This window comes from Coregonus lavaretus (assembly GCF_964263955.1).
Source record: "Coregonus lavaretus genome assembly, chromosome: 28".
Lineage (NCBI taxonomy): Eukaryota > Metazoa > Chordata > Actinopteri > Salmoniformes > Salmonidae > Coregonus > Coregonus lavaretus.
Genome location: NC_140015.1, coordinates 13,135,175 through 13,157,936, shown reverse-complemented (window position 1 = coordinate 13,157,936; position 22,762 = coordinate 13,135,175). Strand labels below are relative to the sequence as shown.

The 22,762-nt window shown below is 43.5% G+C and overlaps 1 protein-coding gene across 1 annotated transcript; it reads left to right on the top strand.

Moving 5' to 3' along the window:
• The first annotated feature begins 878 nt into the window (after positions 1-878).
• LOC311104130 (serine/threonine-protein kinase 17A-like) lies at positions 879-21,699 on the top strand. The gene is made up of 7 exons (XM_084145804.1): positions 879-1,361; positions 11,269-11,481; positions 17,045-17,189; positions 18,272-18,398; positions 18,520-18,568; positions 18,859-19,038; positions 19,738-21,699. The coding sequence occupies exons 1-7, from the start codon at positions 1,264-1,266 to the stop codon at positions 20,021-20,023; spliced, it is 1,098 nt and encodes a 365-aa protein (XP_084001930.1). The 5' UTR covers positions 879-1,263; the 3' UTR covers positions 20,024-21,699.
• Positions 21,700-22,762: the final 1,063 nt, after the last annotated feature.

The following is a 22,762-nucleotide window of genomic DNA, read 5'->3' as shown; positions in this document are numbered from 1 at the left end:
TAAGCTACCAATGGATGGGGACATGTTGTGCATTCTTGCCCAATGACAGGCAGCAGGGCAGGAGCACTGACATGAAATGTGCCACTCCCAGAGGTGATGTGAAGGATACATGTTCAGGATGAGAGAAGAGCAGTTCCTATCATGCCTCCTGGGCAGTGTGACTGACTGCCATGATTGCAGTATGCGTGGGAGATGCATGCCTCACCTGGTAAAACCTTGCCCAAAGTAATGATTGACACATTTGATTGCTCACTTACCTACAGCATGTTTCTGTTACATCAAACACTTATTGTTTTTAGGTGCTTGTGCGTGTGTGTGCGCGTGCGTGGTGTGTGTGTTGCAAAATCTAAACAGTAGATGGTAAAGTTTCATTACTTACTTACCTGCATTAGAGGTGTAGTTGTGTAAAAAAAAAAAAAAAAAAAAATTAAGACATCTACTGAGGCAGTAGGAGTAGGCTGCCTGTTGAATGCCACTCCAAGTAGGCTAGTGCCTGTCTATCAGCCGTGTAGTAGAGTGTGAAAAATAAATGTATGCACTCACTGTAAGTGGCTCTGGATAAGAGCATCTGCTAAATGACTAAAATGTAAATGTAGTAGTACCCATGGGGCCATGCACAATTGGCCCAGTGTCGTCCAGGGTAGGGGAGGGAATGGCCAGCAGGGATGTAGCTCAGTTGGTAGAGCATGGCGTTTGCAACGCCATGGTTGTGGGTTCGATTCCCACGGGGGGCCAGTATGGAGAAGAAAAAATAAATAATAATGTATGCACTCTAGATAAGAGCGTCTGCTAAATGACTAAAATGTCAATGTTAATGTAGTATGCGCACGGCCTTTAGCACGCCCCCTTAACAAAGCCAAATTACCATTGGCTTTCATGGCACATCGTCACTGAGAAAGGCTGGCCCTGAGATAGAGCTAATTTTCAGGACTGTCTATCCACACGCAAACCAACATACAGCACTTGGCTTGATTACAACTGCCGTGTATTAGCAATTCCTTCATATTTTAACGATTCATCTTTCTATTTCTTGTCAGTCAACGTCTATTTCTGAGCGTCACATAATTCACCTGCGGATTTTTTTTGTGCTGAGAAGTTTGCTGTTCTACAGTTTTATTACAACTTTGTTTTTTTTGTTGTTTTTTTATTTAGCTTCCTCTGTATTTTTTGTCATGAAATTAACTTGAACGTATAGAACAGCAAATATAACTTCTGTCAAGGAAATACCTTTTATCATCTCCCTCCAAACGGACTGCAACAACAATGATGAACAAGAACGGGATGGTGACAAAAATTCACACGAGAATTAGGACCGATCCTTTCACGAGCAATTATGAGTTGCTTGGCAGAGAATTGGGCAGGTAAGTCGGATGAAATGTTCCATAGGTTACGTTACCCTGTTCAGATCATGAAATTATGAGCTAGAATATATGTCTATGCGTGCTGCAGTGCGAAATAAACACGGGGAGGCAGGGGTAACACACTGTTCATTCTTTAAAGTGAGGAATTACAAATTGGAAATGTTTGTATTTTTCTCTCTGCACGTGCAAACGGGAATAAGTGAACATTTCACCGGGTCGGCCCAATACGGATGAGTGGCAGTGGCGCTGACACTGCCATGGAGACTCTCGATCTGCGCCCATTAAATTGTTTTGTGTGGTTGGCTTTTTGTTGTTGTTTTTTTGTAAGGGAAATCTGTGGGATTTATTCTTCTTTGTGCGAGCTCTGAGATTTCTGGAATTTGACGTAAGTATAACCAGCCTGGTCTCATAGACTAGACGTAACATAGTAAACGTAAATCTGGAACACTTAAATTACTATGATATGTTACTTTTGGTAAGGTTACATAAAACAGAAGGTTACGTAAGGCAAAAATTAGAGGTTGCTTGGCCAGGCGTATAACGTGAACGTCTAGCATGCGTGTTGGATTCTCATCATGGACAACTTTAGCATTTTAGCAACTTTTTAACTATTTACTACATTTTACATTTTAGTCATTTAGCAGACGCTCTTATCCAGAGTGACTTGCAGTTAGTGAGTGCATACATTTTCATACTGGCCCCCCGTGGGAAACGAACCCACAACCCTGGCGTTGCAAGCGCCATGCTCTACCAACTGAGCTACAGGGGACCTAGCATGTCAGCCAACCCTTCCCCTAACCGTAACCCTTTCCCTGACCTTATCCCTTTCCCTAACTTGAACCCTTTAACCTAACGGTGGTGTAAAGTACTTAAGTACTACATAAGTAGTTTTTTGGGCTATCTGTACTTTACTATTTATATTTTTGACTCCAGTTACCGCACTACATTCCTAAAGCAAATAATGTACTTTTTATTCCATACATTTTCCCTGACACACAAAAGTACTCATTACATTTGAATGCTTAGCAGGACTGGAACAATTTTCAATTCACGCACTTATCAAGAGGTCATCCCTACTGCCTCTGATCTGGTGGACTCACTAAACACAAATGCTTCATTTGTAAATCATGTCTGAGTGCTGGAGTGTGCCCTGGCTATCGACAAATAAAATATAAAATTGTGCCATCTGGTTTGCTTAATATTAAGAATTTGAAATTATTTATACTTTTGATACTTAAGTATATATTTAGCTATTACATTTACTTTTAATACTTAAGTATATTTAAAACTAAATACTTCTAGACTTTTACTCAAGTAGTATTTTACTGGGTGACTTTCACTTTTACTTGAGTCATTTTCTATTAAGTTATCTTTACTTTTACTCAAGTATGACAATTGAGTACTTTTTCCACCACTGACTCCTAACCGTAACCCTAACTCCTAGCCTAGCGAACGTTAGCAGCTAGCCAACGTTAGCAACATCAAATTGGAATTCGTAACATATCAAACTTTTTGCAATTTCGTAACATATTGTACGAATTGCAATTCTTAACATATCATACAAAATGGATGATGGACAGCCATAAATTAATACATTCCATACGAAACGTAATTATCATACTAAATGGAGTGTTTGGATTTACTTACAGAATAATACGAAATTGGTATAACGAGGTATGTTGAATTAGGATAACAGCCTCTAATGCACAATTGCATGGGTAGATAATTCTGAAAGGTGTTCATGACAAATATTGTGGATAAATTAAGATAATTCACTCAGCTGTTTACCATTGACAGAAATTGTCTGTTCAGTCTACTTAACTGGGTGTGTCTCCCATAGACACCAATGTAATAGCAGCTGGGTCAGGTCTACGTACAGTAGTTCATTGACTTTCATTGGATCAGAAAAAACAGCGAGTGGTGTCTCACTCACTCTTCCGTCTCTGTTTATGATCTTGTAGGTGTTCTTGGGGGTCCACCTGACAACTGCGCAGGCGCATATTTTCAGTCACAATAAACATCATCATAATTATTTCTCTCTTATAGTCTGAGAACTGGTTTTGTTTTGGTATGTAGGCTACTTTTTATCATGGCTGATTTTACATGAGTAAGGACTTGAGTTGATAAATGCGCCGCAAATCAACTTTGTTTTTCTATGTGGTGTTTTATTTTGGGGCAGATGGTATGTTGAATTACATTTACATTTACGTCATTTAGCAGACGCTCTTATCCAGAGCGACTTACAAATAGGTGGATTCACCTTATAGCCAGTGAGACAACCACTTTACAATGTTTTTTTTTTAATTATTTTAATTTTAGTATTTTTTTTATTTTTTAATATTATTTTTTTTTGGGGGGGGGGGTAGAAGGATTACTTTATCCTATCCCAGGTATTCCTTAAAGAGGTGGGGTTTCAAATGTCTCCGGAAGGTGGTGAGTGACTCCGCTGTCCTGGCGTCGTGAGGGATGAATTGAATGTTACTTAATTCTAAAACGGGACCATTTTTATGCTCTTGATACACATACAGTATCAACACTAGCACAAAAAAATTTCCTCCCTTTTGAATTCATCCCAGCCTCAAGCAGTGGCATGTGAAACTTATCTGATTCTCCTTCAATTGTTGTCAACTGAATTGAGATATCAGAGGAGTAGGAGTGGGCGATATACCGGTTTGATAGTAAAAACCGGTATTGTGCCGCGCCATGATATGGATTTAGCAATATCATGGATACCGCGATTTATTCAGAATTCATAAATTCGAATTTTGCATCAATATTTTTTTGTTCCAAATTTCAACTGAGTGATAGTACTAAGTAGCTACATCTTTTATTTTTATTTTTTATCCAACCTTTCTTGGTTCTTACGAATAAAAGAATGTATGTTAATATGTTGACCTATTTTTATGAGCGCACGTCGCATGCACTTGTTGCACGCATGTAGTGCTAGCAACAAAGAAGTGTGCAGGCAGCTGCAGTTAGGAGGCAGGTTAACTATTGGGGGAAAACTTTACAATCCAGGATGAGCGAAAACACAGAAATTGATGTTGCTCAAGAGCAGGAGGATAAATTGGTTAAGAAGAAAGGGGGCACCTCTGTTGTTTGGAACTGGTTTGGCTTTAAAATCTCCGACCCCGACCAAAACACTACCCTATGCAAGTTGTGTCGTCGTGTTGTCTTAGCAAAAGGTGGAAACACGACCAACCTGTTCAATCACTTAAAAAACATACATGTCCGTGAGTATGAACAATGCACCAGAATGCGTGAGACAGTAAGCCCAGGAGCTCGCCCGAAGACAAGCCAGACTCGCACTCAACAATCAATTATATCATCATTTGCTGCCGGTACTTGCTATGAGAAGACGAGCAAAAAATGGATAGACATCACAGCTGCGATTACAAATCACATAGCGAAGGACATGGTACCGATTCAAACTGTGGAGAAAGAGGGGTTCAGAAAGTTGATTCAAACTCTGGACCCAAGATATGAGATCCCGAGCCGCAAATATTTTAGCCAAAAATGCCTGCCACAGCTTTACACAGAATGCTGGGACAGAGTTTACAGTGAGATAAATAACATTCCATTCTTCTCCACTACTGCCGATCTATGGTCAAGTCGTACCACAGAACCTTATATAAGCCTCACAATCCATTACATAGACGGTGACTGGAAACTGAAAAGTAAGTGCCTACAGACGTCTTATTTCCCAGACGACCACACCGGGGAAATAATTGCAGGTGGGCTGAGGGACATACTGTCGTCCTGGGGATTAAAAGAGTCGCGTCAAGTTTGTATGACGACCGACAGCGGATCGAACATGATCAAGGCATTGCAGCTGAACAAGTGGGCAAACCTTGGATGTTTCGGACACAGGCTGCACAATGCTATTGGTAAGTTTCAGGACTGTAGCCTAGGCCTACCCTGTATGATGCTTATTATTAAGAAAAAATACAGCTCACATCAGCCATGTACCGTAGGCTAAATCTAAGCACATCAGATTTGTAAAATGTGTAACAGTTGAATGTAAATGCCGTAAATCCTCAAACAAAGATTAAAAGTTATATTGTATTGTGATTTCTATATAAAAATGCATTATTATTAATTATTATTGTATTGTGATTCGATTATTTTTCACCCTATTATTTTGATTTCTTATTCCCAATTTCCAGAGAGGAGTGTCCAAAACGCTCCCGGGCCACAGGGGTGTGCGATTTCCCGGGCCACAGGGGTTTGCAAAAAGGTGGTTAGCACGTTCTCATACAGCTGGAAAAAGCAGAAGGCCCTGATGACAGCACAGAATGAACTAAGCCTGCCCCTGCACAAGCTCATCACAGAATCTCCGACAAGGTGGGGATCACGTCTGAAAATGATGGAAAGAGTCCTGGAGCAGGAAAAGGCCATTACACAGGTCCTGGCAGGGGACAAAAAGACACGGCACCTTGTACCTACCTGGCAAGACATCCAGGTCTTGGAATCAGTCACAGCAGCACTGAAGCCACTCCAGGACTTTACAGATGCCCTGTCAGGAGAAGCGTATGTGAGCGTGTCCTATTTGAAGCCTGTCATCAATCTGTTAAATGCAGAGGTTCTAAATCTGAGCAAGGACGATACAGAACTGACCAAAGAGATCAAGATCAAGGTTCTTGATTACTTGAATAACAAGTACACTGACCCTGCAACAGATGAGCTGCTCTCCATGGCTACCTTTCTAGATCCAAGGTTCAAGACCAGGTACATGTCCGCTGAGAAACTGGAGGACATTAAGGTATTTATTCATTTGTTCTTGTTTTATTGCTTCAAATGTAAAGCACTTTGGGCTGCATTTTATGTATGAAAGGTGCTATACAAATAAAGTTTAATTATTTTCATTTTTTAAGGTGAGAGCTGCCTCAGAGACCGAAGCCCTCCTGGTGGAGAACACAGCCCTGGGAAAATCGTCTCTTGCAGAGGATCACACTGACAGGGAGAAAGAAGCTTCCACTGCTCATCAATCAGGCAAGAAGCCCAAGAAGAGCCTTGGGAGCTTCTTTAAGCAGACCAGCAGTGCACCTGCCTCATGTTCAGAGAGGCAGATCATTGAGCAAGAGCTGAATAGCTACATTCTGGCAACGGCAGCAGACGGCGAGTCTGATCCTTTGGAGTGGTGGCGATTTCACGGATCTAATTTTCCACGTGTGAGTTGTCTGGCAAAGAAATACTTATGCATCCCTGCCACAAGTGCCCCCTCTGAGAGGGCATTCAGCACTGGGGGCAATGTGGTGACATGTCACAGGGCAGCACTAAAGCCAGAAACAGTCAACATGCTGGTATTCCTGGCACGGAACTTGTGAAGAAAGTTCTAGTGAAGATTTGTTGATATTGTTGATAATTGATGGTTGAGGCTTGAAAGGTTTAGTTTCAAACGGTTAGTTTTTTACATATCTACGGACCGTAGCCAAAACAAACACACGTATTTGAATTTGTAATTACCTTATTTTCTTTATCTCCTGTTATTTTTTATTTAATTTTACTTAATATCTAATTTATATATATATATATATATATATAGGCCTACCTACCTCATGTTTACGGAATGCATGTTTGCACAATACAAATAAAAACTTTTCAGGTCCATACGGTCCAATGCCTCACTCTTTCTGGTTATATAAGGTTCAAATACATATTTTTCCTTAACTAATATAATTTAACCAAGAAGGGATATTAAAATGTGATTCATATTTTTTTACGTCATATATCGTGATATCATATCGATATCGTCTGGACAGTGGAAAATATCGTGATATGAATTTTAGCTCATATCGCCCACCCCTACAGAGGAGATGGCACCACACAACGTCCTCTGAATGCAAACAATTGTATCCTAAATCCCCATCTCTCCCCTCTTTAACTGCTACTGCCGTGGGGGCCCTCGGTGGCCCCTTTGCATTGGTAGAAGGGTGAATATGCGATGCATTTTACCAGCCCCAGTATTATTAGCATGAAATATGCTCTAACCATGTACCATCACCGCAAATCACTGGACTCAGAAGCTCCCTATCTCTATATCTCCACCATCCAAGGAATCTCTGGCACACACAAGTTATTAACACAGGAAGAGATGTTTGCTATTATTCTGTGTTTTCCAGGATCCAGACCATGCCTACAGCCTCATCCATGGCTGTTTGTTTGGGTTTGTTACAGTGGGCTATTTCCCTGCCAATCAGCCCTGTTTTGTCCTGGGGGTCAGGGTGGAGGATAACATGCAATTACCATCAGTCTCCCTCCGGCCCCCTGTTGTTCTCCACAAATCAGTGAGTGTGACCTACAATGCATTTGAACCAAGACACTAAAGTGTGTGCATTCCAAGGGGGTTGAATGGGGGGGTCTCAGAGCTGTTAAACTCCCATTTAAAAAGTCAGTAGCCAGGCTACTTCTTCCCCAGGTCCAATACACATGGAAAATGTTTTAGTTAGAACCCATTGGGTTATTAAATCATCTAGACTTTGGTCATCACATCACTTCTGTCTCAGGTGATGTTGTACCAATACCCCATGCACCTGTCCTTATAACTTCATGGGGAGTGGGAGACAGGGAGGTATTTCGTTTTTCTCTCTTTCCTGGATAGTATGCAGTCAGGGGGGTTAAATAAAAACTAATTCACTTTGCCAGTTGGTAGCAGCCAGATTTCCCTGTCAGACATCCTGGGCAAGCAGCCAGGACCTGGGGGGGCTGTTGGAGCTCTGAGCGAGCCCAGCGTCCTCTCAGCACCCCTTCCACCCCATCTCTCTCCTCCTCATCCTCCTCCCATTACCTCCTCGCCCCCACAACATCCTGAGATCTGGCCTCATAAATCCCATTAAATGCAGGAATGGGAGCTGTGTTGGATGCCAGGAGAGTAGCTTGTCAAGATTAGATGGCTAGTAGAAGAGGAATGGATCTCTCCCCTCTCTCTCTCTCTCCTCCACTGTGTGTGAGACCTTGTGGCCCCTGGTAAACCTGCTGGAGCGGATTTCCGCAATGACACCTTTCATGGCTTCTGAAATCTGCCCCTGACTGCTTCCCTTCAATGACCCTCCTCCCTCTGTAAATATGCTCACACAGATCAGGCATTTTGACAACCTAGAACAGTTTTGACTTTGAGTACAAGTTACAAGAGTTGACATGAAAGGTATTGACATTGAATTGGTTGGATCGGGTCCCTGTTACTAGGTCACATGGGTGTCCTCTGATATTTACTTGGCCTAGACTTTCACTTTCTTCACTATGATTTTGAAGGACAGCAAAGGGGTTGTCATGAACAAAAATGTGTGGGTTTCTGTGTCGTCTGAGGGGAGTTTATGAACAGGAAGAGGAACCCAGCCCGTACTGTGTGAGAGAGGCAGCTGAAGGCTATCAGCTGTCTGTGCTCTTCAGACATGAGTCACTCCCCTTTGAGAAACACAGACTCCACAGGAAAACCAGTTTCTCAGTTAGATTAGTGCCATCACCACCACAATAAGTTCCTGTGTTGGTGTCTATGCATACTGAATGAAAACTTCCTTTTATGGTCCCCTGTTGATTTGAAGATTGACACACCAAATACATGCAGACATGAAGCTGCATAATGATAAATCTGCAAATCAGGTGTTGGTGTGTCTGCATAATTGCCTTTTCTGTGGGATTTGGGATTTACACAGAATGTTAAAGACAACCTTCAAGTGGCAGACATGGTTTCTGTCAGTGTCTTTTAGAAGCAGCTTCCTACTCAAGGAGAAGGCTGAAAGTAATGTCTTCTCTCATGGTCCAGACATTTGAATTGAAGCATGTTGAATTTTATGTCTGTATCTACCTCGGTAACCCCTGTGCTCTGGTCTCTGGTGTGTTACTACAGACAGGGTGTGAAAACAGCAGAGTAATGATGGCCTCGTTTAGCAACCTTTGACCTGTTATCACCATCTTTAAAAGGCCTCCTGTTGCTCCTCAGCATCACCTGGGGTTTCTTTTAATTTCATCTGCAGTTCCCAGCACAGAGGTAGCTACTCTGGGAATTGGCTAATTAAATAAGAAAGGCTATGACTTTGTCTTTTGATTTGGAACAATGTGCCCTAGCAATCCTCACTAGGGCTGGGAACCAGTGAGAGTGAAGAAAGGGAAAGGAGGAACGGCCCACAGGGAATGGGCTTGTGCCAGCTAACCTATCCAGGAGGAGTAGCAGGCTTTGGTTTACAGCACAGCCAGCCTGGAGAAAAGATGTGAGAAAATGACCGGCACCAAGCTGACACTCCCTCTCCATACAGACACTGCTTTTAATAGCAGAACCGTAGGTTGCCATTATGTCTACCTATGCAGTTTCCCTGAATGGTTGCCTTTCACTGCCAGGCTCTGTCTGGCCGAGACATCTGACTCCAAAGCAGTATCTGTGTCATATGTCAAGTAACATGGCAGAAACAGTTGAATCAGGGAAGTGAGGGAAGGCTGAAATTCACTAACAGGGATGTCAAAGGGTTTGGTAAGTGAGGTTGCGGCCTCCAGTTTTTTTTCAGGGGTTGGGAGGACTCCGCTGTGGCCTCCTGGACCCCCTTCCCTTCTCCCCTAGTCCAGCCCCAGTGAAGTGGGTGGTCCTGGTCCTAGAACAGGGGCTGCCATGTTTGCTGGTCAGCCTGTACAGGCCTTTGTGTGGCTGTCTGAGGAGATGCAGGGTCCTGCCAAAGGTCTGGGTGGAGGCGTTTGGGAATTCCATTTGTCCCCCGCTGCTGTCAGCTGTAAGAATGGGAAGTGTACAAGACTCCTTTATCACCCTGGGATGGACAGGATGGTGTTTGTGGAAGGCTGGACACAGTGAGGTGATTCTACACATCGGATTTCCTGCCCACACCCGCAGCCTGACCCGCAACACCTCTGCTGAATCCATCAATGTATGCAGCAGCAAATGGAATGCTCAGATGGTATTCTAGAATTGTGGTTGTACGTTCTTCTTTTCTTTTCTCTGTGCCTGGGGGTGGGGCTTGTGGACAGACAACAAGCCCAGCTGTTGCACTCTTGTCTTTATGTTGACTTTTAAAGAGTGCTATTAGTCTTATCACCCACCTGCCTGTCCATAGAGCCACTCAGGCCCAACCGTCACTCCTATCTCCTGCCTGTCAGGCCCGCCACTGTGGAGGAGGAAGAGGAGAGAAGGATGTCTTACTACACTGAACCTATTTACATTTACGTCATTTAGCTGACGCTTTTATCCAGAGCGACTTACAGTTAGTGCATACATTATTATTTTCATACTGCCCCCCCGTGGGAAACAAACCCACAACCCTGGCGTTGCAAACGCCATGCTCTATCAACTGAGCTACCTCCCTGCCTGCCATTCCCTCCCCTACCCTGGACGACGCTGGGCCAATTGTGCACCGCCCCATTGGTCTCCCGGTTGCGGCCGGCTACATCAGAGCATGGATTCGAACCAGGATCTCTAGTGGCACAGCTAGCACTGCGATGCAGTGCCTTAGACCACTGCGCCACTCGGGAGACTTGGTGTGTTTAGCATCAGTCCTATATTGCATAACAATGGTAGATAACTCAATGTGTATCCCTCTGTTTTGTAATACCTCTCAGTCCACCTCTTCATTTTCCTTTTGAGGTGGTTCACACTTTCGACTAGTGGGCCTTTTGTGGTCTTTCAGTGGCCTGTGCATCCCACCTAATGTAATCTGTTTCACTGCACTGCAATTTTTTTGCTTTATTGGTTGCATCATAATTGTTTGGAACTCTCAGTGCCATAATTGCTGTTTGTCTCTCCCATGATTACTCCTTGCAGGGTCATGGCCAGAGTCAATCAATCAGATTACCGAAAATACATTGAAGACAACCAGATCAAATGTGTAAGCCTACTGTAAATGAAACCGTTAATTGTGTTTGTGATTATTCAACATATTCCTCTCCCCCACTATTTTTCTCTTCCCAGGGGAAAGTTTGCTGTGGTGAAGAAGTGCATTGAAAAGGCGACGGGAAAGGAGCACGCTGCCAAGTTCTTGAGGAAGCGTCGGAAGGGTGAGGACTGCCGCATGGACATCATCAACGAGATCGCTGTTCTGGAGTCAGCCAAGGCTAACCCCTATGTGGTGGCGCTGCACGAGGTCTACGAGACCAACTCTGAGATCATACTCATCCTCGAGTGGTGAGTGAACTCGTATGCATCAAAACGCAAAGACCATGGAAAACGTGGTGTGTCAGTGTACAGTATGTGAGTGTCTGTTTGAATCTCTGCACCACCCTTAGCTCATGTCGCCAGTGATGGGAGAAAATGCTGGTGATGGTAATCTAGAAGACCTTTTAAACTCTCCTTGCATGTTGATGCTCCACCACAACGCAGCACTGCCAGGAAAAACGGGATGAAATGATAAGGTTCCTAATGAGGGGGGAAATGAGAAACCATTATGCGCCATTTACCAAAAAAACTTTCCATCTCTGCAGGTTTTTCTCTGCAGGTTTCGAGGGGTTTTGATTGATGCGGTCACCTGAGTCAAAATGTATTCTGCTTATATAAAGCATGGGATTTTTTTATGTGATCTTTATTTCAAAACCGCATGTGAGATCTTGCGTAGACAGGATGTTGAGTGACACGAATGTCAGTGTGTTGTGTTTCTTCAGAAATGGTAGATTACATCTCTCCGGTCTACTTCCTGTGTTGCACACTTTCTGCTGAGAATGTAGCTGCCTGTCACTCAAGAGTTTCTCGCCTTTAAAAACAGCTGTGTGAACACGCACACACATGCCTGCTTGAACCTTGTAACCTTATAAGGAAATTATAACTCCACTGTGGTTGGAAGCTGTGTTCATTGCCACATCTCAGATTCTTGTTACCTTGTCTGACTGTTGATTGTGTCAGTGTAGATGGACCAAATGACTCAATCTAGAAGATTTTTTTTAGAGTAAGTATTTGTCACATTTTAAGGAAAGCTAACCTCAGTAAAATGGTTTCATCACGCTTCAAAGCACCTATTCCATCCAAACACAGGTGCACCAGTCAGCATCTGAGCTGCATCCATCTGATCAACGAAGCATGGAGGTCAGGGAGGAAGGAAAGGATCTGTCTGGTCTGGTGTCATATGGCCACTATCTAGCATCTGTGTCATGACTGTCCTCCATGACCACTCTGGTCTCATTCTAATTAGGAGCCAGAGAGAGTAATGAGCATCCTAATTATCCCCTAGCCCCATTACAGATAGACCACACCAACCAGTTAATCTAGAAGACCAAAAGACTGTCCCCTCCTGACCCTGGTCTGGTCATAAACCACCCACACACCCCCCCCTCTTCTCCACCCATTCCCATCCTAGACATGGAATGCTCCTGCAGAACAAAAGGTTCTCTATAGGGGGGTGGGGTTGGGGGTGTTTGGCCTTGGACCCCAGTGTGAAAGAGGAAGCGGAGCCACTAGTTTATGCCTGCAGGGGGGTCAGGGGGTCAGCTCTGCAGGGGCAGTCACTGGACCATAGCCCTGCACTAGCTGCCAGATAACGTTGCACTGGGCCAATGTGCATAATTTAGTGCCTTGACTTTGTTTTCCTTGTGCAGTCTTCCTTTGTCTGTCTGAAAGTTTTAGAGATTCTTATAGGCCTATGTTCATCCAGATCTCAGTATAGGTTATGGTTCCTAGTGAAATCCCCTACTAATTTGGTAATCTGCAGCCATTGAGATATGCTGTTGCAGCCTGTATGACTGTGAGCTCTTTGGCTGTTAAAGGGCTCTCTGACCTCAGCGTGGGCTAGGTTTGCTGCAAACCAGAGAATAATTTTCCATTTCCTGTGGGTTTACATATAAGCAGTTAGTAACGCTCCCAAAAGTAGCACACACACACACAAAGTAGCATGCGCATGCACACACTCATACTCACACATTGGTCTTCACATAGCCACAACCACATCCCCTCGCAACGTATGAGAAATGGAAGCGAGAAACTACATTTTAATAATCTGTAAATTTAAACCCAGTCTGCGCGAGTACCACAACCCCCACACATAATGACTAGTCTAAACGCAAACGCCACTTAAATGAGAAATAAACCTGCATCATCTCTGCTTAGAACGCATTCTGATGGTTGAATCATGAATGGTTTTCCATACTCTGGTCACAGTCCATGGCCTGCTTCTCATGGTGGTAAATAGTTGCAAGAAATACATTTTCTTAAATGGTTCTCCAACAAACATTATATTGTCATCTGTGTGTTCCCAACTCTCTACATGTCTTGTCAAAAAAAAAAAACATTGTGTTACCAGAGATCCAAACAACCCTCTAGGATGAGACAAAACATCTTACGTTTTTTGTCATATTGACAAATACAGTATTGTGCAGGTGCATTTATAGATTAACCAAGTCACCGGACGTTAAAGCTTTTCAAGGTCAGAGTACGCATGGCTAAGGTTTGGTCCAACCCTCACTCACTACATATTTGTTTATCATCTGGAAGACAATACAAGATACAAATGTTGTGAATACTGTACTTAGCCTTTTAACCTCAAAGAGGCTTTGAACTCATGACCCTGCTGTAAACTCTGAGGGAACTTCAGATAATAGACACTCAATATCCTAACCAATTACAGGCAATCGGATCGTCCTGGGAATGGCAGACAGGCCCACAGATTGCCCGGCCAATCATAACCCTAGAGCAGCTTTAAAGCTTTACAGGGTATGTTTATGAAAATGGATCACTTTGACTCACTCAAGCTTGATCTTTCATTGCTGATGGAATCATTCCTGAGGTAATTTTTTCTAGAACTGTTTTTCAGCCCCTCTGTAATTGGAAAGAGGGAGATGTTATTTTATTCTCCTCTGTCCTCTTAATTCTGCTTTCATCTTCAAGTGTAACGGTATCTGGGGTTTTTACGTGGGTATTGAGACATCTAACGTAACATAAATTTAAAACCTCACCTCCAGTCCATGTCAGCCATTTACCTTTTATTGTCACTTCAAATGTATGCAGTCCTCAGATAAGAAAATGTATTATATAGGAATCTTTGACACACATCTCCACTGTTTGGCATGGGCTGACCTTCATTTAAAACTGCAATAAAGTCTTCAGAAATCTTTTTAGGAACTAGTAAAAGTGTTTTTGAGGATGAGGGCTGGCTAATAAATTGTATTCCAATTTTCAAAATGGAAATGCCTCCTTGAAAAATGGTTTGTACCGAGTTCTCTTCGTTCTAGTAGGGTTTGATACATCAAGTCTCCTGTAATGGGGGATGAGTGTTGTCACAGCATAATCCCATCTAAATGATGACAACTCTGAAACCAGAGTATGTACTGTACTGAGTACACAATGCAGTCAACACACAGGCCTTGTGAGAAGTGATCAGTAGTAGGCTTTGAGATTGCGTCAATGGGCTCTCTGTTTAGTAGCTGGCCAGCAAGAGTGTAATGTCTATTCCTGGAGATCTTAAGCCCAGACTAACCATGTTGGGTTGTGAGAATGCAGCCAATATTGTGAAGGACACACGTAAACACACACACACTGTCTCACATGTCCTCTCATTGAGAGCTCATGGCTCATCTGTCTTCAGCTCATTCTCAAGTAGCTCTTTGCCTGCCCTCCGCCCAACCCTAATGTTATGTGGGTGACGGCTACTGTGAGTCTCTTTTGATGTGACTCTGCACAGTTCTTCTCTAATGTCTTAAATGGATGGGAAACCATTCCATGTCATCTGTCTGCTGACTGACAGTGGGGAGACTGATCCATTGAGGCATAGAGGGAGAAATTAGACCATACAAACATGACGGCAGGAGACATATCAGATCTTTCCAAAGTGCTTGGAGAGTATGTCCTCAGTCTGTTTAATTTCTACAGGATGGCTCTTGTTAGTACTAAAAGCCTTGTCACCTCCTTCCAGATGAGAGTTTATGAAAGTATTTTGGAGGGGATCTTCGTTTCCGCCTATTGGTAGTTAGTTCAAACGGGGAAAGGATGGGGTGGGATAATTAGACCTATTTGACTGATTTAACAAAAATCAATTGTATTAAATTGAGACCCAGCACATGGAACAGACGAATAATGGGTGGCACGATCAGTCAGCTTTTTTTATCATGCAGTTGTCAACAAGCATAAATCAAAGCCATGCTTACAATGACACACTGATGTCTCATTTCTCCTCTAACCCCCAAAACTGGTATTACTATGCCTGCTATGCGCATTTGGTATAAATGTGTACTGTAGGGACTTTGAATGGTCCCCTTGCTTCCTTCAGTGGTCTTCCACCAACTCTTTTTTTTGGGGGGTGTTTGGTTGGATTTGGGGTGTTTTCAGCAGGTGGGGTGGGGGAAAGGTCAAGAGACGCCCAGTATGAAATGTGTGGTGCCCCAAGCGAAAGAGGATTTATATGGCCCAATGATTGATATCTAGAGAAATCCAGAAAAACAGAACCTCATATTTTCACAGCTGAGGACAGTAAAGGGGAGGGTGCAAGAGTGCGAGGCTAACCAGGGATTGGGTGGTGTTGTTATGTAACTGTCATGCCCGGGCCATGGTCGCAGATTTCCTCTCAAGATAAAAAGCATGTGTGCTGACCAAATCCCCCACACATGGCTGTGCTATTTGGCAACCGTCCTCTCTCCAGGCTTTTCATCTGCTTTGGAGAAGCAGCCAACACAAATCTGCAATGTCCTGGATGTCATTGCTTACCATTGTTACACAAGGATTGACAAACCAGGAATTTGCCTCTACACCATATCATTTTGTAATTAGCCTTTCTATTTTCAAAGTGGATCCAAAAAATAGGATAACCCCACTCATCCTGAGCAGTTAGGAGTAGATGCCCAGATTGGATGAACTCCCAATTTTTGGGGAGCGACACAGTGGTGTGGGGATTATCCCTGCAATTTAGTGTTCTACACGTTACTATGAAACTATGGGATCGTTTCAGTGTGCTGTCACTGTCTCAAGTCTTAGGTAACTCTTTATTATACAACAGGGCTCTCTAGTTTGATAGATTTGAAATTCTTTCCCCTTCGTTTTGTTTTTGATCTGGTGTGTGTGTGTGTGTGTGTGTGTGTGTGTGTGTGTGTGTGTGTGTGTGTGTGTGTGTGTGTGTCTGTCTCTGGAGCCTTATCCGGGGCTGGCACTGACTGAAATGGGTCCTCGTAGCTCGAGTCAAAGCTGAGGTCAGGGAGGCACAATTTTTCTTCTGATTTACGGGTGGGACCGTTGGAGCGCCACAGACAGGAGTCACATGCGGTGGATGTGGAGCACAGACCCTGTTCCCAAGCCCAAAGTACAATAACCACAGGGCCAGTATATAGTACAAAACCACTCCCTGTATATAGCCTCCCTACTGTTATTTTATTTTACTGCTGCGCTTTAATTATTTTTCATTTTTTACTTATCTATTTTTTACTTAACACTTATTTTTCTTAAAACTGCATTGTTGGTTAAGGGCTTGTAAGTAAGCATTTCACTGTAAGGTCTACACCTGTTGTATTTGATGCATGTAGCAAAAGAAAAATCCCGGGCTAGGGCTTGACACACTGTTCACTATGAATGTGATAACGGGATAGGTGTGGGATTGACATTGTCGATTTCCAGTGTAAGGGTGTACACTATTCATGAGTGTGAAAGCTTTACAATGCATAATCAGCAATCAATCACAGCAGCCCAAGCAAAAACTACAGACATAATAAACATGTACTTTGTTGTTCATCTCATCACTATGAGCTCGATTTTGATCCTCCATTGCCTCTGTGTTTTCCAGTGCTGCCGGTGGAGAGATCTTCAACCAGTGTGTTGCGGACAACGACGAGGCCTTCACGGAGAAGGATGTGATCAGGTTGGCCAGACAGATCCTCACCGGCGTGGCCTGTCTGCACCGCAACAACGTGGTCCACTTGGACCTGAAGGTCAGTAGAAAGCTAGTCTCGGCACCCAGAACCAAATCAGCGACTATTTCCGGCTGTCAAAGCGAGGGACTAGTATAAAAACAGGGCATCCCTGTAATGGGCGACTGTTTATCAACTGCCATATTTCGCCCCTTAAGCAATGAGAACCCCTTCATGTGGCAGAGCAATACCTCTCCCTGTACATGGGACATGTCTAGCAAATAAAGACACCCATCCAAGTTACTCAGTTAGCTTTTAACGAGTGACAACTGTTTTTATGTGAAGGCTGCATAGTTTTTGTCCTGGAGTCCCGCTCTTACAAATGAACCCTGTCAGGGTCTGGTTTCTCTCTGTAGAACTTATGGAATTTTTCAGTAAAATACTGCAGGGTTGTGTAACAAAAGACAGAACAAAAGCTGTAAGTCTTATAGGTTTGTTTTGTCTGCCCAGCGACAACAAAAACATTTGTATTGTTGATAATGTTTTGGAGCGTGTTAGAACTTGGCAGGCGGAATATGAAGAAACCCTCCTCTGATCCAGCGTGTTTATGAGCAGAGTTTTTGGATGAGGGGGACTAAACCGACACTGTCCCCAGACTAGATTTTATTGGCTCGCCATCTTCCTTTTCTCCTCCCCCAGTGATAGACAGTATTACATCTATTCCTGGTGAAATGTCTCAGACTCTGGTCTGTCTCTGTCTTGCTCCTTCATTTATCCCAGATGTCCTGGCCAAAGGCTCCGGGCCAGGAATCTAGCCAGTATGACCCGGGGGTTAAGCATTTTACATGATATAGGAGCCATCTAATCTGATAGGCCCTCCAAGACATTCCACCTTTTCTAGGAATCATCTAATAGCCTGAGTGGATGAACCTGGTTTAGTGAAATTGATGTAACCAAATTGAATCCCTCTGGGGCTGTACACTATGGGTTTGGCTTATTCACGTTGAGGTAGATTAGACTCTTTAGTGGAAAGCCTTGAGTCTCAATGACTACTCAACAACTGATTAACTATCTATCAAGCATGGAATGTGACCTCTGTCTGTCAATTAACTTACCATGCACTCTTTAGATTTGGTCTCATCTGTCTCGGTCTCTCCCCTTAGCCCCAGAACATCCTGCTGACCAGTGCCATCCCACTGGGTGATATCCGCATTGTGGACTTTGGCCTGTCCAGACGCATGGACAGTGTGACAGAGGTCAGAGAGATTCTGGGCACCCCGGAGTATGTGGGTGAGTTCTGGCTTCTGCAATCGGTCTATATCAATAAGGAAGATGGATAACCAATTCTTCTTAACTTCAGGACTGTAAAATGTTTATCAGGACTAATTGGTGTTGTCTATTGCTATCCCAGCTCCAGAGATCCTGAACTATGAACCCATCAGCACAGCGACAGACATGTGGTGAGTATGAGCTAAAGGGACAATGTCCGCCAACATTTAATGTGCCAAGCAGATATCAGCTAGTGTCCTCAATACATCTCGGTTTTACCAGAAGCCATAAAATATTGATATCACCCGCTGAAAGACGTGTTAATGATTTCTACAGATTAACTGAAGTAATGCATCGTCAAACAATCTAGTGTTTATAATAAAGCCAGCTCCACAGTGGAAATCTGAGAAAAATACTTAAATCTGCTTCTTTCCTATGTCTTGTAGTCTGACACCTTTCCCTCTTCCTCCTCCTCTCTCAGGTCCATAGGGGTCCTGACCTACGTCATGCTGACGGGCGAGTCTCCGTTCCTGGGGGACAACAAGCAGGAGACCTTCCTGAACATCTCCCAGGTCAACGTGGACTACTCCCAAGATGCCTTCGAGGGCGTCTCCTCTCTCGCCATTGACTTCATCAAGACCCTGCTGCTCAAAAACCCCAGGTGAGTCAAGACTCGATTAGTTCAGTTCCACAGCCTGACAGATGGATGTCCTCCAACATGACCCATAGTGAGTTCAAGGCTAATTAACACATGAATGATGTAATTCATACTGCTGCTTGCGGCACATCCTCATTAAAGGTCTCCCAATGCGTGGTAATGTAAATAAATAATTTAATATAAGGATACTGGTCCTTGTTACATTTAATCTATTAACACATTCTGTGTCGTCACTGTCACCATCTGATCAAGTGTTCCAGCACAGAAGGGCTAGATACTGTATGTCACCATCATGTCTCAATGAAAAACAGCAGCAGTCTATCGCTGTGATCCAGGGCCATAATCTTCACTCTATATAATTTAATTGCTGCAAATGATCGGCGGTATAAAAAAGTGAAAAAGATTCCTGCGTGTCTGAGTAATCCCAAAGAGGGGAAAAGGCTGGGATGGAAAAGTGGCCTTTGGTGGTTTTTCAAACAGACTGTCGGGGGGAAAAAAGTGTCTGGGGGAAGGGGAAGAAGTTGTATAACTGCATATTTGTCACCTTTTTTACCTTTGGCTTTCCTTTACATATATTTACATGAGCTATTTCAGTTTTACTTTCAAAACATATTAACAGAAGCTTTAAAGTCCTTGCTGCCTAGACATTGATGATTGATTTGAGATCTGACACTCATCCTATCTATATCTGTGTGTCCACAGGAAGAGAACCACTGCAGAGGAGTGCCTTAACCACCCCTGGCTGAATGGGCCAGCTGACCCCTACACCCAGCTCCACGCCAGCTCTCTACCCTCATTGGACGAGCCTGAGACCAGCCAATCAGAGTCTGAGCCTGAGAGCCCGGCGTCCTCCCCAGAGCTGGAGAGCATGGGTTCGTACCTGACGTGCCCCGGTCAGGGGGACCTGAAGACAGGTCGCAATGCCTTCTCCTTCACTTCTGAGCCCTTCCCCACACGGCCAGAGATCCATAAGGAGCTCATCTGCTGAGGGAGGGCTCTGCTAGACACTGTGTAGTGACTGACTGGACTGCTGTCATAGAATGGACACTGTCTGGGAGCCAGTGAGGCCTGGTCTGGCCCGATGCAGGGCCTCCAGCTCTGTTTGACTCTGTGTGCTACTGCTGTGATGGATGTGTGATAGGTCTATGAGCTCAGCTGATCGTGTGCAGTAAATCCATGCGTGTTTGATGCATGTTACCCTGTGCTCATAGTGTGCTGATGCGTGGCATCTGGTGACGAGACACACTTTAATGCATGTGTAGTGAGGGTACTGTAACTGTATGAGTGGTGTGAATGGAAGGAGTGGCCAGGTCTTTGTGCTCTGCTATGAAGACTAGAACAGTGGGACTGACTTCATCCATCCATCACTTGGTCTGGTCTGCACTCTCAGTAAAGGAAGTCCTGCTTTGTCCCAGGCTGGGTTGATCCCATGTTGGCCCTCAACCTCGCTCTCACCTTGGCTCCCCTTCACGTTCCACTCCCTAACTGACCTTTGAACCAGGACTTCTCCTCTCCTTTGTGAGGACGTGACTGTTCACCCTGAGAGGAATTGACGTCAGCCAACAGGAAGTTGGAACCACTTTGCTTTTGTTGAGGTCTGAGCCTTAAATGCCTTTCATGATGATGTTGATTATGAAGGATGCCTATGTGGTTAGACAGATGCCCCTAGTTGAGATTCTGCCTATGCAGCAAAGGAGAACTAACTGACTGACTGTTAGGGGAGTGCCCTCACAGAAACCAGTCAGAAGGGTTAAATAGTCTGCTCTGATTTTGTTTGTGTTCATATGACCACTTCATGCCCCCAAACATAGAAAGCCATCTCAATCGCCACATTTAATTAAATCACATCCTTTGTTTAGTTTAAGGACAATCTTGATGTCAATTTAAAGCACTTTCTATTTTTAAAATGAACTTCACAAATGGTCAAAGTAATAACCAAAGTCTTGATGAAATGGCTCAAAAAGCACAGTTTAGTTGAATGATGAATTAAGACACAAATGTACATAGCCACTTCCCACCATCTATTGTTAATATTTTTGCATCGTTTCCACCAAGTGCCATATAATTCACCTGTTGTGTTGATGTTTCTGTTTATACTTGTAAGAACATTTTTGCTATTGTTGCACAATTTCCATGTACTCATGTTTGAAATATCAGTTTGCCATGTTGGATATGTCACAATATATTTCCTTTTCTTCAGGCTTTGTGAACAGATGTTTGTTTTGAAGGGGAAGTGCCTAGGATACAATGACATCACAATAATTTGAAATTGTGGCGTTAATCACAGTTCAATGATTTGTAACCAATTGAAAGGCTTTGTAGAAAGCTCCTTGGGATATGTGGTGTTTGAGAGTGAAGAGAAATTACTCTTGAGGACTTCTAAAAAAGTACTGAAGTGTATATTGTTTGATAGTGTAAGAATAATCTGTAAAAGATATTTTAAAATCCATAATGTGTGAACATTTTTATTATTATTGTATGGCTCTTCTTTTTCTTTTTTTTCTTGACTGTACTTATGACTTTCATTCCTGGTTTCTGCTCATGAATTTCAGGCAGGTTTGCACTTGTGTCCAGGCGGACGTTACATTGAAATGAATAAATGTTGATGACATGCCTGGCAAAAATGTATCAAAGAACAATAAATGTACATTTTGTATTAAACTATTCATCTTGATGAATTTACTTCATTTGTGGTCTGTTAGACATGGAACAACCAAGTGTTATTTTCCCCATCTATACACTCACCACTTCGTCTTGCTGTGCCCTCAACCACAAAGCTCTAGTCTAGTCAGAATGTAGTTCCTTGTACAAAGGACCAGGGAACCATTGTGATCCTTTTTAACCTGATGGTCTCTTCACTGGAAAGACATTCCTCAGACTACAGTATCTTTAGTTTACACTTAAGACCATTTCCCAAGTTTCTGTCTTTCCTGTTTTGGTCTTTTTGGGGAAACAAGTTAAATGTAGCAAGAAGAACTGATGGGTTTCCAGAAATATCTAGCCACTCTTTACAGGAAATACCAGTGTCACTTGAAAAGGGACATGCTGCGACGGTTTCTTCACTGGTACACACACACACCCACCCACAACTCTTACACACACACACACACTCTGTCTCCCTTGTTTACTTGCAGCAGGTTGAACAATGTCCCTGTATGCCAATGTTCTGGATTCTTGCGTTAATGTGCTCTTCCTCTGAGGGTCGGCACTGGGCCCAGTCCAGCTAGCTCCACTCAGGCTCTGGACGGATGGACAGACGGGCCCTGCCTGGAGTGACCGCTTCCCTGAATATCCTGCTCCTCAGACCTGTGGAATGCAAGAAATGTTAGTAACACTTTCCTTCAACCTCCCTCTCTCTCCCTCTCCCTTTCTTTAGTCACCCTTGTTAATATAACCTTTGTTTTCTCGGCAGGAGTGTCTCTGTTTGACTCCGTTGCTATATGTACACCCCTACCAACCCCATACACACATTCACACCCTCGCACGCACACATTATGCAAGCCATGACTGCGATAATAGTCATAGCCAATGTTGAAAGTTCTGGCTGGGTTTCACACAGTTGCAGGATCATTTTGTCCTCATATTTATCTGGAAGACAGCCATTGTGAGAGGATTTAAAACTAATTCAGGTATAGTTATATCAAGACCAAAGCCTTCGTGGAAAAACTGCAGCTGAAAACCAGTGGACCAATACAAATGAAAATAATAAAGCAGAGCTTCCATAGAC

Coding starts and splice junctions, on each gene's coding strand:
- LOC311104130 (XM_084145804.1), top strand. CDS start 1,264: ATGATGAACAAGAACGGGATGGTGACAAAAATTCACACGAGAATTAGG. Junction 1,362..11,268: donor CTTGGCAGAGAATTGGGCAG/GTAAGTCGGATG, acceptor TTCTCTTCCCAG/GGGAAAGTTTGCTGTGGTGA. Junction 19,039..19,737: donor CTGCTGCTCAAAAACCCCAG/GTGAGTCAAGAC, acceptor GTGTGTCCACAG/GAAGAGAACCACTGCAGAGG.